Source organism: Babylonia areolata, chromosome 9, assembly GCF_041734735.1.
Source record: "Babylonia areolata isolate BAREFJ2019XMU chromosome 9, ASM4173473v1, whole genome shotgun sequence".
Classification (NCBI taxonomy): domain Eukaryota; kingdom Metazoa; phylum Mollusca; class Gastropoda; order Neogastropoda; family Buccinidae; genus Babylonia; species Babylonia areolata.
In genome coordinates, this window is record NC_134884.1 from 12,085,305 (window position 1) to 12,100,629 (window position 15,325).

The 15,325-nt window shown below is 44.8% G+C and overlaps 1 protein-coding gene across 1 annotated transcript in view; it reads left to right on the forward strand.

Annotated features, from left to right (window-relative positions):
• The window catches only part of LOC143286059 (Fanconi anemia group A protein-like), a 108,555-nt gene that overhangs the window by 6,048 nt on the left and 87,182 nt on the right, over positions 1 to 15,325 (forward strand). Inside the window, exons 2-4 of the mRNA XM_076593604.1 lie at positions 3,914 to 4,040; positions 5,551 to 5,670; positions 8,659 to 8,792. Of these exons, the coding sequence (XP_076449719.1) occupies positions 3,938 to 4,040; positions 5,551 to 5,670; positions 8,659 to 8,792 (357 nt within the window). The 5' untranslated portion in view covers positions 3,914 to 3,937. The remainder of the gene's footprint in view (positions 1 to 3,913; positions 4,041 to 5,550; positions 5,671 to 8,658; positions 8,793 to 15,325) is intronic.

The following is a 15,325-nucleotide window of genomic DNA, read 5'->3' on the forward strand; positions in this document are numbered from 1 at the left end:
CATGAGACTGCTGGAAGCGAGGGTCGGTTGACCAGTAGCACCACAAACGTGGCAGATGATTGATCCCCATCATGATCAGCACAGAGAGATAGGCCCGCATTTCGTCAGGTGTTGTTTCGAACCATAGGGGGTCAGGTGTGCCCAGGGCTGCTTGTTTTTGTCAGGCATACCTGTTGGTCTCTGCTGCAGCTTGAAAAAATGTGATGGGTATAAACAAAAAAAAATAATCCAGAGGGGTGGCAGTGCTTGGCAGTGAATGCGCAGGGCTTATCAGCTGCTGGAACATGGCCACATTGGTAGGTTGAGTAGCCGGTCACCACGTGGTTTGCAGAGCGGCGAGTGGCACATTGTCCTCAGGATCACTTTCACCACTTTCTTCTCCTTGATTGGAACCTAAATGCACATCAGAATCTTCTTCTAATTCTTCACACTCTTCATTCGCATCATATTTCAACACTTCTTCTAATATAAGACCTAATTCCTCCGCTGAATAGTCCTTGAACTCACTGGTGCATGCAGACGAAGCCATTGTGAAAATCGGTCAGTTTCATTCACAACTCTCCACACGCAGTTTCCCTCCTTTCTTTGTGAATGGAAGTGGTGCTAGCATCCAAAAATAGCGATGCCAGATTATTGGACTATAGTAGGGAACTTTCCACCAACTTTTAGTGCCTGTTGAGCATAGTCACGGCGTCAGCACATGATGGAAAAGTACCACACACATGCTGCCGGTGCCGGACGCATCGAGGCGCTGCGAGCGCGCGAGCAGTGCCGGCTGCTACCGTTATCAGAAGGAAAGGGTTAATTCTCTAAACTTGGCACTTTGATATGATATTCTGACACAACAACAAGAGCAGTCATTTTTATCATTTTTTGTTTAAACAGGAACTTCTTTTGCTAAGCATGGAAATTATATTTATTTTGCAAACGTTTTGGTGCAGATAGTAATAAAGGGAAATTAATCTGTAATTAATGCTAGGGGGCTTAATTTGCTTTAAACTGATCTTTCTCATCTTAAACGTTACATTTTGAAATTATACTCAATACATAAAAAGCTTATGTGTTTTACTCTCAGTATACAGGGCTTTCACTTTGTTCATTTGCCCACGTGGCCTTTTTCGGAAAATACTAAAATCAATACGACGAGTGGACTTTATAGATCTCTTGGCTGAGCCCTGAAGGTCATAGGCAAAAATCAATTGCGTACACATATTTATACACATTCAAAGCGCGTGCTCATATTCTTCGCGAACGCGAACGATGCCATTTTGTTTCAAGTTGTTGACCTGCCCGTTCAAACCTATATTCAGTTGACAATTAACAATAACATGTGATGGAAAGTTGGAGAAGGAGACCGTTAAATATTTATTCAGAGAAAGATTGTGAACGCCTCATCACTTACTGGATTATGCCCCAAACTGCCATAAAGATATCCACAGAATCAGTCGGAATTCACAGTTAAAAATAATAAACCATGAGAGTTAATACCCTTGAATTGATGAAACACAAAAATTTCCAGTCTTGACTTTTCTCAAAATGAAGTCCTTTTCACTTCATACAACGTTTAGAAGTACTTGTACTTGGCTCTACATATTATTAGTTTAACAAAATACTCAATTTTCATATCAACTTTAAAACTATAAAACTAGAATGAACATAAAAGAGAAATTGAATCAACCGTGTCAACCAGGTGTAACTAAACTTGTACATTTATCTAGATCCAGAGAAAACGGCTAAATGTTGCAGTGTGATTGCGGCGATAGCCACGTCTCCTTTACCGCGGACTCAAAAAGAATTTTTAATCGTCCTTAAAGATTTTTTGAATGCCCAAGATACACCAGAATAATATGATTTGAACAGCGTTCTCACTGCGAATACTGCAATCGATTTATCGCCCTTTAAAAAAAGCATGTTTAAATATTATATTTTTGAACGTCAGTTAAGAAGCCACGACAGTGTAATGGATAAGACAGTTTCTTCTCATCCGAACACGCGGGGTTTGAATCTGCCGTTAGGACACTTCTTTTTTTTTTTTAACCCGAAGCTTTATAATAACAAATACAGAACACATTTTAACGATTAGATTTTTTTTTTTTAAGTGTATCACAAGTGAGTCTTGAAGGCCTTGCCTCTCTTGTTTTTGTTCTTTTTATCGTGTTCATTGGCCTGTTTTGTTGTATGTGGCTTGTCTTTATAACCTTTTTGTTACCTCTGTTGATTCGATTCTGCCTCCCCCCTTGAATTGCTACTTTCTTTGCTTCTTACTGTCTATCAATCTTTTCACTTCAGCCTTGGTAACATCTGGGTAAACTTGTGTGGTCCAATAACCCTCGCATACCACCTTGTAATGGTTGGAATCATGAGGCTGGATAAGGCTACTTTTAGAGCCTGTCCCAGGCCCGGAGTTCACGGTTCCTCCCATGTTGGACTGTGGCGATGTGTCTTTGGATGTGGATTGTGGAGGCGGAGCTTGACTCTCCAAATCAGTCGTGAAGGGGACCAAGGGGAAATGGGGCCAGGCATCACCTCCCAAGTTGTCCCAGCGGGAGGGGGAACTGGCAGCTGGGGGAGTGGCAACTCCACTTTGAGTAGTGTGGACATGGGGCTAGACACTACCTCACGATATGCACACAGAAGATAAAATATGCACGTTGAAGGTCCTGTAGTCCATGTCAATGATGGAAACAAGAACATACCTAGTATGCACACCCCTGAAAACGGAGTATGGCTGCCTTCATGGTGGAGTAAATGAACAAAATGGTCATACATGTAAAAAGTTGCCTGTCTTTATGAGTATGTGTGTGTGTGACTGAAACCTGATTGAATGACACAGAAAACAAACGATGAGCGCTCAGGCGCAGCTGTCAGTCAGCTCTACCCAGGTAGGCTGCCTGTTGTGCAAATGACTCTGTATTTGTAAAGTGCTTTGAGCTTGGTCTCTGACCAAGGATAGGTGCTGTATATGTATCCATATCATTATCATCATTTGTCACATTGGCACTCAGTTTGGCAGTGCTTTGTAGATATTCACTTGGGTTATATAATCCCTCTTTGTTCTTCCATGCTATCCAAGGAGGTTTTTTGGTTATATAATCCCACTTTGTTCTACCAATAACCATGCTCTCCCAGGAGGTTTTTTGGTTATATAATCCCACTTTGTTCTACCATGCTATCCCAGAGGTTTTCTGGTTATATAATCCCACTTTGCTCTACCATGCTATCCCAGAGGGTTTTTTTCCCCCCACATAGAGGCAATTTCTTCAATACAACTACTCATAAAATCAGAGAAAGAGAATATGTGAAATCAATGGTCACAAGACTTCATTGAAAAGACCATGGAAACCAACATCTCCAGAAGTTGATGCAAGGAGAAGTATTGTATTACTCCATTACTGCAGAAAGAGCACCACCCATTTTATTCTTATTTTTTTCGGTCTGCAGTTGTACTTGTTTTCCTTCAAAGTAGATTTTTCTACCAACAGCCCCTCTGTTGCGTGGGTTCTTTTACATATGCTAAATGCATGCTGCACATGTGACCTCAGTTTATCATCTCATCAGAATGACTAGTATCCAGACCACCACTCCATGTCTTTTGGGTATAGAGAAAATACTGGCGAGTGTGGGATTGGAACCAGTGTGCTCAGATTCTTCTACTTTGCAGGCAGAGGCAGTACCACAAAGTCAACACTCCACAAGTGAGATCATATTCAACACATATAGAGTAACTCTTACAGTATATGATACATTCTGAAGATCAAGAACTCCAATGGCTTCAGTTGCTTGATGAAAGTCTTACAAGGAGTGTAAATATTCATGCAGTTAAAATCCAGCATATTTGCAGGTTTAGAAAAAAAAGTTTAATGACAGAGTCATTATGTGTTATCTTAACATGCACCTTTTTCTGCCTTACCAGCTGCCAGACATCCCAGACAGCAGGATGAAGTTTATTGAGTCCCTGAAGAAAGCAGGCAAGATTCCATCTTCACTATTTCTCAAGTACGAAGAAGCATGCAAGTGGGAAACCAGACAGCTACTGGAAGGTGCGATGTTTGCTTGAAGCATTGTGTTACACAGATGTTTTATTTTTGATCATGCAGTTAATCACATGATCTGACATGATCAAGTGTCATCCACTTTGTGGATGCATTTTTGAGTGTTCCCAACCAACACTGCAAGTCTCTGTTTCTTTGGGGCCTGTATGAACCAGGATGTATGAAAGGATGGTTTGGGTACATTTTTGTCTTGTGATCCCAAACCTGAATGGAGCTTCATGGCAGCAGCAGCAGCATTCTCGTCTATCATTATCCCCCCTCACCCCCAACTTCGCCCCCCCCCCAAAAAGAAACAAACGCAATACACGCAAAAAAAAACAACTCCTGAGGCCTTTCATACCTGTTCTCCTGCTTTGATTATTTTGGAGGAAAGGGGTGAACTGTTAGCAACACATAATTGACGTATTGAGCAAAGAGCAGCAGAGAGGCCTTTTATCATTGCAGGAAGTCAGTTAAGGTTCTCTTCTAAAGTACTTTTTTCCCCCAGGCAAGTGTATGGGAAATATGGAAGTATTAGTTTAGCAATCTTTTCAGTGACTGTGATTCTTTTATTTAGCATGTGCAGTGTGTTGGTTTGGTCATTCTCATTTGAAAATGGCGGCCAATAAAGTACAGGTACCATACATTTGATATATACCTGTGATACACTGCTACTTCTGTAGTTTGTTTGTAACATTCTTCTCATGCAATGAATATTCCCCCTCAGATGTAAAAAACAGAGAGTAACAACAGTTGTGATAACAGAACTGACATGTGACGAACACAGAAGAGAGGAGGAGTAAGAAGACAGCTAACACGGCACTTAGCGTCCATTACATGGGGAGTTTGCGCCATATAAGTAATATCTATCTAGTGTTATTATTATTATCATTAAGACAGAACAAGAATAAGCCCCCACTGCCCACCATCATTTTGTCAAATGTATGTTTTCTTTGGCCAGTTATAGAGATTTTAACGTTGAGGAGCTGCAGGTCAGTGCTAGTTTTATGAGTGGGTATACAGACTCTTGTTTAATGTGTTTTTCAGAAACATGGTTTTGTGAAAGAAAGAAGGAAAAAAAAAGAAGAAAAAAAAAAAGCAGCAGCAGTGACAGTCTTGTGATTGCAGGAAATGGATTTCTTTTTAGAACAGACAACAGTTTTAGTGTGATGGGAAAGAAAAAAAGGCACAAGCATGTGACCGTACATCAGAGAATACTGGTGTGGCAGGTCCAGTGTAACAGTGCAAAAACAGCTGTGCATGCCTGGTGTTGAACTGTTGTCTATGCCACTACGGCCATGGTACATGGTATCTGTCCCTGGAATTCGGCCAGATCATCATCATGGTGTGCTGTGTTCCACTGTTTGCTTATGTTTCAAGTCATACTTCAGAGATAATAAAGTATTGTTTTGTGTACAAATATTGCTGAACTCATTCAACCCTGGGGAGTTTATAGCTTTGCAGGCTTTTATGCCACACAGATACTGCAACAACTGAATGTACCCATGTTATTTGACAGGTATGTTTGAGGAGGAGGAGGACAGTTTGGAGGAAATGATGCTGGGCCCAGTGGAGCAGCTCAACCACCGCCTGAAGCAGCTCACAGATGCTGTCATTTGCCAGTCCACACAAAGCAGAGGCAATTCACATTAATCATCTTTAAAAAAAATACATCAAAACATATCAACTCACACAAAACTAGAATACAGTAGAGGGCATTCTGATTGAAGGTAACTTTTTACAAAAAAAGATTTCTACAGGTACCATACATGTATACACTCTTACACACATAGGCACGCATAGCACATGTACACAACAATAGAGGGAATGAGAGAGAGAGAGAGAGGTACAGTGTCCATTATGAATAAACTGATGAAATTGCTAGCTAAGCCTGTGACTCGCATTTTTGCCAGCAGCTCTTTGTAAAGAAAGAATACACATTTGGTCAAGCCATATGTGATCCTTTTTACTTTCCAAAAGAAAATGGGAAACTGAATTCATGAAGGCATGTGCTCATTAACCCTATGCTTTGCAACATTTTCTTAAAAGTATGTCAACAAGTGCCAAGTATTAAATTAGTAAAACTTCAGTACAATGGTTAGTATGTTTGAAAAATCACCAAAACAAAAACAAAAGGATCAGAGATCAATCAAATATTCCACAAAAGTTTCAAGTGCATGTAAGTTGATTTGCAGGCATCAGTTTGTGTGCTGGTCATTTTTGTGATTGACCACAGTGGTCATTTATCAATATTTACTTGTAAAATAGTGGTCGTATTATAAATTGAGGTCCCAAAGTTAGCAAAATGAGTAAGGATAGATTTGATTTATGCCAAAAACCATTGGGAATGGCCGTGTGATGACCAAATCACAGTTCTCCCTATGGAATCCTGGTCATACAGGTAAACTGGACATTCGGACAATGTTTGTGGAACTAAGCAATAGTAAGAAAAAGAAAGAATATGTTAAAAGAAATTTATAAGACTTGAATTACAAGTCAGATTTTCATGGAATCCGATGCAAATATTTAGAAATGTTTATGCAATGCTCTGCAGCAGTCAGATTGTGCCTAGTCACCTTGCCATCTGACCGATGGTCAGTTACCTATATGTACCTAAAAAAATACAGGTTTATAACTAAATTAGGTCAGAAAGGAGAAAAAAAACAATGGTGAAAGCGTACAAGGCACTAGAAGATGGCAGGATGACCAGAAACAACCATTATAACGAAATAATGGCTCTGCTGCTGACGTTAGGGTGTGAAAGGTCCCTGTAATTTTGACAAATTTTTTTGGTTGGGCAAGAGTAAGCTGAAAGAGGTGAAATAAAACTCACCCTACTTGCAGAAAGTAGTCCAAGAAATAGATCGACCACATTTTTAAGCACACACACACACACATACACACACACACACACACACACACACACACACACACACACTGTATGATGCACACAGATTTGATTTTCTGCTTTCACTAATGCAATCAGAACGTACAGAGTCAGTGTCAGCCATTTTCCAAGTTCACTGATACAAAACAAAGTCAGAAATAAATTATTTCTACTTGCAAATGCCACTTAGCTTAGTACTTCAAAATGGTGATGGGTAGAGAAATCTTTCGTGCTTCTTGACCGAGTGGTTCCGATAATGATTGATATGCACATGACGCAATACTCAGTCTACTCAGACTCCAGTGAGCAAGGGACCCTCATCAAGGGCTGGAAAGAACCCTTGACAGTAAAAAGGTGTCACTTCCACTGTCAGTGTATGGTCAGGGTTACTTTGCTGTGCTTGAATGTTCGGATGTTGTCCAAAGCAGATGAGATTGGTGATAAACTTAAGATGGATGAAGAAAAAGATTGGTGGCTTCAGTCCAGGGTTTTTGGTTTGTTTTGTTTTCTGAAGTTTCAGAACTTATTTTCATCGGAATTAAGATTAATTTTTCTGTTTGATGTAATTTTTGACTCACTTGTGTAAACAAAGTGAGTCTATGTTTTAACCTGGTGTTCGGTTGTCTCTCTGTGTGTGTATGTGTGTGTTCGTTCGTCCATGGTAAACTTTAACATTGCCATTTTCTCTGGAAATACTATGTCTACCAATACCAAAATTGGCATAAACATAGAATAAAAAAAAAAACCTTCACAGTCATACCAATAACAGGTTGTAAGTCTCCCAAATTAAGCTATAGTTCCGAATCATTAATGGTTTATTTTGTCGAAATGTTCTAAAATGTTGAAAATTCTAAAAAAAAAACGCTTTCCACTGAGTTTGGCCGACTAGAAGGTAGGTTGTTTTCGAAGACAACATGACCTCGTGTTTCTTGTTCACAGTTAAAAGAAAAGAAACACAAATTCTGATCAGAACACTTACACTGATACTAACTACACCATTGACACGTTTACTGCATTTAGATATTCTAAAGTGGACACTGAATTAACTGGAATGAACATGAAAGAAAAATTGAATCGATCATTTCCTTCAACCCTTTGTAGACTGGTTTGTGCAGATCTAGAGATCTACAATGTGTTGCAATGTGCTTGAAGGAGATGACAACATCTCCTTTACCGCCGAAATAAAAGAATTATCGAGATATAATAAAACACACAAAAAACATTTAAAAAGTGTTATTACGTTCACAACAATCACATCTGTTTAGCACACGAAGAAGAAAACGTCAACATTGCTTTAAGTTTTAAATTCAGTCATTGGATGTCAGATGTGCTGCAGCCTTGGGGATTAGTCTGCTTGCAACAGAACTGAACATGCATGGTTCGATCCTGCACAGGATCCTTTTCTTTCTTTTTTTTCTCTCAAGCTTATCTATCATATTTAATACAGAGCACTTTTCAATGATTTTTTTAAATCTCTTTGTTTTTTCTTCTCATGATTCCTGTACTGGATAAAGCGTGAAGCACAAGTGAGTCTTGAAGGCTTTGCCTCTTGTTTAAAAATGTTTTTGAATTTAGTGTGCATGCTTCAGTCTCAGGAGACTATGGAGTTGTGCTGTGGGTGATGTTTCTGGTGCAGTGTCATTTGTGGCTTGACAGGCCTATTTAAGATTTATTTTCGAGAACTCATTTTCATCAGGTTGTTTTTTGTCTATTTTTTATGGATTCATTTTGTTTCAATAGTTGCAGAAGTGATATCTATTGTAAGTGAGAAGATAGGGGCTGTGCTCTGCCCATCCCCTGACGGTGCAGTCCTGGCCAGCCATGCATGTGTAGTGGACCTGGGCCATCCTGCTCTGGTGCAGTCACACATAAAGGTAACACCCTCTCGCTCTTTACTTTTGAACCAGTGAGATGATTCCAGTCTCCACCCTATCGTTCTCATTGGAGCCTCAGCCTTTAAACCTTTTACTTCACTGTTGGTGCACAGCATACTTGATGTGACAGGACACACTGTGCTAATGTTAATTTCACAGGATTTGACTGTTGTCTGTTGTCTTATTTTGACATTTTCAGATTCATTTATTATTTTTTCTCCTAAACAGAGCACATCCAAGTGATTAGAACATGAGCATTTGACTGACTGGTGTAGGGGATCCATGGTTTTGATTGTGGAAGTGTCTAATGGGTTTAAGGTGGCGGTATATTTTTACCCTCCCAGATCAACATAATTATGTGGACCTACTGGTGGCCCAGTTCTCTTCATATGTATGCATGCAGAAAATAAAATCTGCACATATGTTAAAGATCCTGTGATCCATGTCAGTATTTGTTGGGTGGCGGAAACTAGTCCACCCTTAAAAATGAAGAATGGCAGCCTGAATGATAGGGTTAAATCAGTCTTGACTAACTCAGTAATAAGACATTCCACTTTTAGTCGGCCGTCTGCTTGCCAGTCAAACATCATTTACGGCCAGAACTGATGACTCATTCCAATGGACACCGCTTACTGAGATAAGTAGATTATCTGTTTTACCAACCTTTTATGCAGTGGAAATGTTCACGTCTTGCAGGCTTGTTGTGTGCGGCTTTCAAGGATGTTTTCATCTGGGAATTTATGTCTGTTGGCATTGATTGCATCCATTCTCAACATTTCATTCAGTGTGTGTTTTCTCGCTCAATCTTGATCTCACTTCACTTTCTGTGTGTTTTGGGAATGACTTGTTCTGATGGCTATGGGCAGTATCTGCAATTATTCCACTCCACTCTTCTATGTGACTGGTGGAGTGAATGTCATCGCCTTGTTGTGAATACTGCTCATTCTGTCTTGAGGGGAAAAATTGTTGATATTGCCTGGCAAGGCCTTGCATGCCACATGGCGATGGCCTTACCCATGAGGCTGGGACAGTGCCCTCTCAAAACACTATCTTGGGTTGCCAGTGTGTCTTTGCAGGGGATGGTCTTTCCTTCTGAAACCAGTCTGGAAAGGGACTGAGAGGAAGTGTGGTCAGGCCTGGCCCCAAGTTTACCCATTTGGAGGGTGGGTTCATTGGGAGTTGTGCCTCTACTGTGGCATAGGGCCGGACATGTCCTCACAAGGAGATTTGGTGTCCGCCCTCTATCATCACTGCATTGAAAAGGTTCTCAGTAGGGTCACTGCTCTCTCTGTTCCTCCCTCCCATACCAGGTTTCCTTTCCCACCTCTCTGGGTGGGGGGAAAGCCATGGCCTCAGGTGGGGGCTTCTTTCTTTTGCCTGTCCCGGGTCAAGTCATCCCAGTATATCCAAGGGATGAGATACTGGGTGCTTGGCCCTTGCCTGTTCATCAGACAACCCCGCTGTCTGGCTGTTCTCTGCTGGAGGAGGCCCATGGTTTCAGGCTGTCAGTTTGCTGGTCTGCCGGCAGGTCTGACACCCAGGTTAGACCGGACCTTCCTCTGACTTTTGTCAAATTTCTCTTTCCCTGATGGTCTGGGTGTCAGTGACCCTTGGGGATGGGCTCACAGGGTGGATGGCATCCATGAATGAATTTATCCATTCTACCCATACTGGGGGGCACCCATGGTGCACGCTGGGCTGCCTGTAAGATTGATTGATTGATGTGGATACTTATATAGCGCCTATCCTCGGTCAGAGACCAAGCTCTAAGCGCTTCACATACACGGGGACATTTGCACCACAGGCTGCCTACCTGGATAGAGCCGACTGACGGCTGCCACTGGGCGCTCATCATTCGTTTCCTGTGTCATTCAATCAGATTTCAGACGCACACACATACACACTCGGACAGACATGTAACATTTTACATGTATGACCGTTTTTATTTATTTACCTCGCCATGTAGGCAGCCATACTCCGTTTTCGGGGGTGTGCATGCTGGGTATATTCTTGTTTCCATAACCCACCGAATGCTGACATGGATTAGAGATCTTAACGTGTGTATTTGATCTTCTGTGTGCGCATACACACGAAGGGGGTTCAGGCACTAGCAGGTCTGCACATATGTTGACCTGGGAGATCGGAAAAATCTCCACCCTTTACCCACCAGGTGCACCGAGATTCAAACCCAGGACCCTCAGATTGAAAGTCCAGCGCTTTAACCATTCGGCTATTGCACCCGTCAGGATAGAGGTGGAACCCCAGTTCCTCTTCCCCTGGGACTCAGCCCAGCATCGTTTGCCCATTAACATCCAGTCCTTCTCTGGGGGTGTGTGCTGCCTCAGCTGGAGGGACCTAACAGATGTCTGTCTGGTTGACCTCTATGGTCATTGATGCCTCACCTTCAGAACTTTGCACATTTGGGTCCCCCTACCCAGGTTGGGGAAGCCTGCAGTTTCCCCACCATCAGCTGTCGGTTCTGTCAATAAATTAAGCAGACCACCCACGGAAAGAGTTTGCCTCATTTCTGTGAGTAGCGATCCTATAGGCACAACTTAAAGTGATTGTTTCTTGCTGCTGTGGGGTCTTCTGGGACACAAATAGAACTTGTGAACAGAAAGGGTGCTTGTGCCCTCCCAACATGCATGAGTTCCTATCTCTTTTCATGAGGTGCTATATGAGATTTGGCACCCACCCTCTCAAGCGTGGCTGGATCTGTTCTCTTGTCGCTCTTGAGCAGGTGGATTTCCCCATTCCTGCCCCTATGGGGGTTCACCCCTGGGACATGCTTGGCTGAGCCAAGGGCCAGTCCCTCTCCCCTTCTCTGGTCTCAGACCAGCACTGCTTACCCCACAGAATTTAGTGTCCCTATGGGTGTTCACACTGCTGAGGGTGGAGGGATCAAGCACTTGTCAGTTTGGACTACCTCTACTGTAACCAGCATTTCCATTACTAGTCCTAGCACCTCATGGTGCTGCAGTCAACTCCAGGAGCCAGGAGTTTCTGCTGCCCCCTGGGAGCTGATGGGGTACTCCAGCCCTTCCTACTCCAGTGGGCCTTTCTGTCCAAGATGTTCAATGTGAGACGATGTGGCTTACCTTCTTTGCTGACAAAGAGACCTTCATCAGGGCGATGGGGCTTCTTTTGACCTTTCAAGTCAGTTTCCTTTTGTTTATGGGGTTACCAGTACAGCTGGCTTATCTTGGCCCAGTCACTGATGATCCTCCTCGGGAATTCAGGGTCAAACCACACCTGCTGAAACAGTTCCGTTCAGAGAGGTCATTCCTCAGAAGTGGACATCCTTCTCAGTGTATGCTCCACAGGGGCTCCATTCTAGGAGCCTCTCAACCCATAGGGAGTTCCCTTGTGGGATTTTTGCCTTGTTCTAGTTTTCATTGGAAAAGCACTTGTTTGGGTCTGTTCCCTTTGATATGCTTAACCTTGGAGCTGCTCTCCCTTTTCCAGCCACTGGTTGAAGCAGGAGTGAGATGCATGGTTTGAGTGGTTTGCATCAGGTCATGGCTTTGACATGGACAGTTCTTTCACACTCCATTTTCTTCAGGAGTATCCAGCTAAGAACCAAGACCCAGAAGTTCTCTCTCCCTCATGGGGGATCAGACCCATGTCTGACATCCTATCTAAGGAGAATGAAGATCAGCATCAGTTTGGTGCCACTACTTCTACTGTGATAAGTCCCTCCCGAAACCTGGAGGGGGTCAGGCTGGTGTTCTCCTGACCCACTCCCGGGAGGGTCACTACCTTGTCGTGGTCGGGAGGCTTAGTGGCCAGTGATCGAGCGAGCTATGTCGGCGGGGGCATCAGTGCTTCTTGGGGTTTGGTGCTCTGGTCCCAGGTCTTAATTGACAGCCTACATAGCCATCGTAGCTGTTAGGGCTGAATAAGTGGTGGTTTTGTACTGATGCCCCTGATAGGGCTTCCCATGCCGAACAGGTCGTGAGTGAGGCCCAAACTAAACGTGACCCACTGTCCCTTTCGCTATTCTTTGTTCTTCTTTTTACCGCCTCTTTTCTGTCCTCAGCTCCCCATCAAGCCTTCTTTTCCACATTCTTTTTTTCTCTGCGGCCTTCTTTAGGCCCGCCGTGTTTGCCGTGCGGCGCGACCTGTGATGGAGGGGAATGAGATCCTGGGGATTGAGAGAGCACGCTGCTCTCAACACATCCCTTTGGCTCGGACCTCTCCTAAGACAGGCGGCACACATTGGCCCGTGTGTGTCAATCGGCTACCCCTTCGTGGGGCTGGGTCAAGACTGGCAGTTTAGTGGCTGACGAAGGTAACCCCCGTAGTGCTCGGCTCTCTGTCCCCGGGAGCTGGGCATGATCGGGGGGGAGCACGTTGGAGCTGGGCTGCTGGTTGTATATCCCTCCCGAAACCTGGAAGGGGTCAAGCTGGTGTTCCCTTGACCCTGGCCCCTAAGTTGGACCCCATGGTGGGTGGGTAAGGGAGGGATGAATTCACATTTTTCTTTCAACATGAATCCTAAACAAATACACCCCCCCAAACTCGGAAAAAGACGACGACAGGGAACGGACGACTCAGACTCTGAGTCGGAGGTCGTCGAGACCTCTGGTTTTTGGCCATCATGGCTAGTGATGGAGGGCGCTGGTGACGACAAGCCCTTGTCAGCTCTCAGCCCCTTCGCTGTCCAGAAGGGCTTTCAGTGCCTGGCAGGATCGCTCAGATCCATCAAGAGGCTGAGGAGCGGAGCGTTTTTAGTACAGACAGAATCCAAAAGACAGACACAGCTCCTTCTCAAGGCGACCACTTTCGTGGATAGGGCAGTGAAGATTTCCCCTCACAAAGGTCTCAACTGCTCAAAGGGAGTCATCAGATGCCCGGAGTTGAAAGGTGTGTCTGAGGCCGAGATCAAGAGCGAACTGTCCTCTCAGGGAGTGACCGATGTGTACAGGGTGACGGTGAGGAAGGGGTCGGACAGAGTCCCGACCAACACTTTCTTCCTCACCTTCTGCTGCCCGGATGTCCCCAAGGACATTCGGGTCGGATACCTGCTAGTTAATGTCAGCCTGTACGTACCGTCCCCTCTGAGATGCTTTAAGTGTCAGAAATTCGGACACGTGAGAGACAGATGTAAGGAGGAAGAGGCGTGTGGCACCTGTTCGAAGGCGGCGCACCAGGGCGATTGCGTCAGTTCAGCCCTGTGTGCGAACTGCGGAGGTGGCCACCCGTCCTCATCGAAGGACTGCCCCGCCTGGAAGAAAGAAAAACAAATTCAGAAAGTCAAGACAGAACAGAAAATTTCCTTCTTTGAGGCAAGGAAACAGGTGGAGGCCGCGTCGCCTAGGACGTCGTATGCCTCTGTCGTCAGATCCGGGACGGTGGACGTCGCAGTCCAGACGACGTCCACAGGAACGCAGACGGACGACTTAACCGCCTCGTCGGAACCGTTGGCCTTGGGTGGAGGCGCTGTGTCCACCCCTTCCCATCCTGCGCGGCAGTCCTCAGGGGCTGCTGGGCGGGAGAGAAAAGCCTCGGGCGGAGGCACGTTGTCCGCCTCCCGCCCCGCCCCACCCCCCGGCCCCCCTCGCCCCGCCTCTCGTCTGCCTGGCCCTCGGGCTGGCGGAAGTGGCCGGAAGCCCCCCGCACCTCCAAAACTCAAGGAGGGGAGGGCTGCGGCCACGGCGGGATCGGGAGGGGCCGAGGTGGTGGATATTTCGACCCGGCCGGAACCTGAAAAATTTATGTCAAAGAACAAATATTCCATCCTGGCGGACCTTGAGCCACCGCAAGTGGAGGAGCAGGGGGTAGCGATGGAATAGGCTGCTGCTTTATTTTTTTAATTTTTTTAAAAAAAACAACCTTTTTAATGGCAGTGATCCACTGGAATATCCGGGGATTCTATGTCAACTTCCAGGAACTCCAGCTGCTTTGTCGTGCTTTGAAACCTTCAGTGCTGGCACTGCAGGAGACTCTGCAAAGAGATGGCAAGGTTTTATCTCTCTCTGGTTTTAACTCCGTTTTTAAACCCGCTCAACCGAAGCAAGAGGGGTTGACGGGAGGTGTCGCTCTTTTTATTCGAAAGTCCCTTTTATACAGTACAGTTCTTTTAAGCACCCCTTTACAGGCGGTGGCAGTCAGAGTCACGCTCGAGAAAACCATCACTGTCTGCTCTCTCTACCTTCCCCCTTCCGTCCGTGTTCTGAGGCAGGACCTCATGAACCTGGTCGACCAGCTCCCACGTCCGTTTTTACTGTTGGGCGACTTCAACGGACACTCCCCGCTCTGGGGAAGTGAGATGACATCAGCCCGAGGTCTTCTCTTAGAAAACCTTCTCTCTGACATGGACTTGTGCTGTCTTAACGACAAGTCTCCCACTTACCTGCATCTGTCCTCTGGAAAGCTCTCGTGTTTAGATCTGTCGGTCTGCGATCCATCGTTGGTCCTGGACTACGAGTGGAAAGTGCACGACGATCTGCACGGGAGTGACCACTTTCCTGTCATCCTCCGCCCCACAGATGGAGAAGGTGACTCTCTGCCTGACCGCCTGTACTACGACA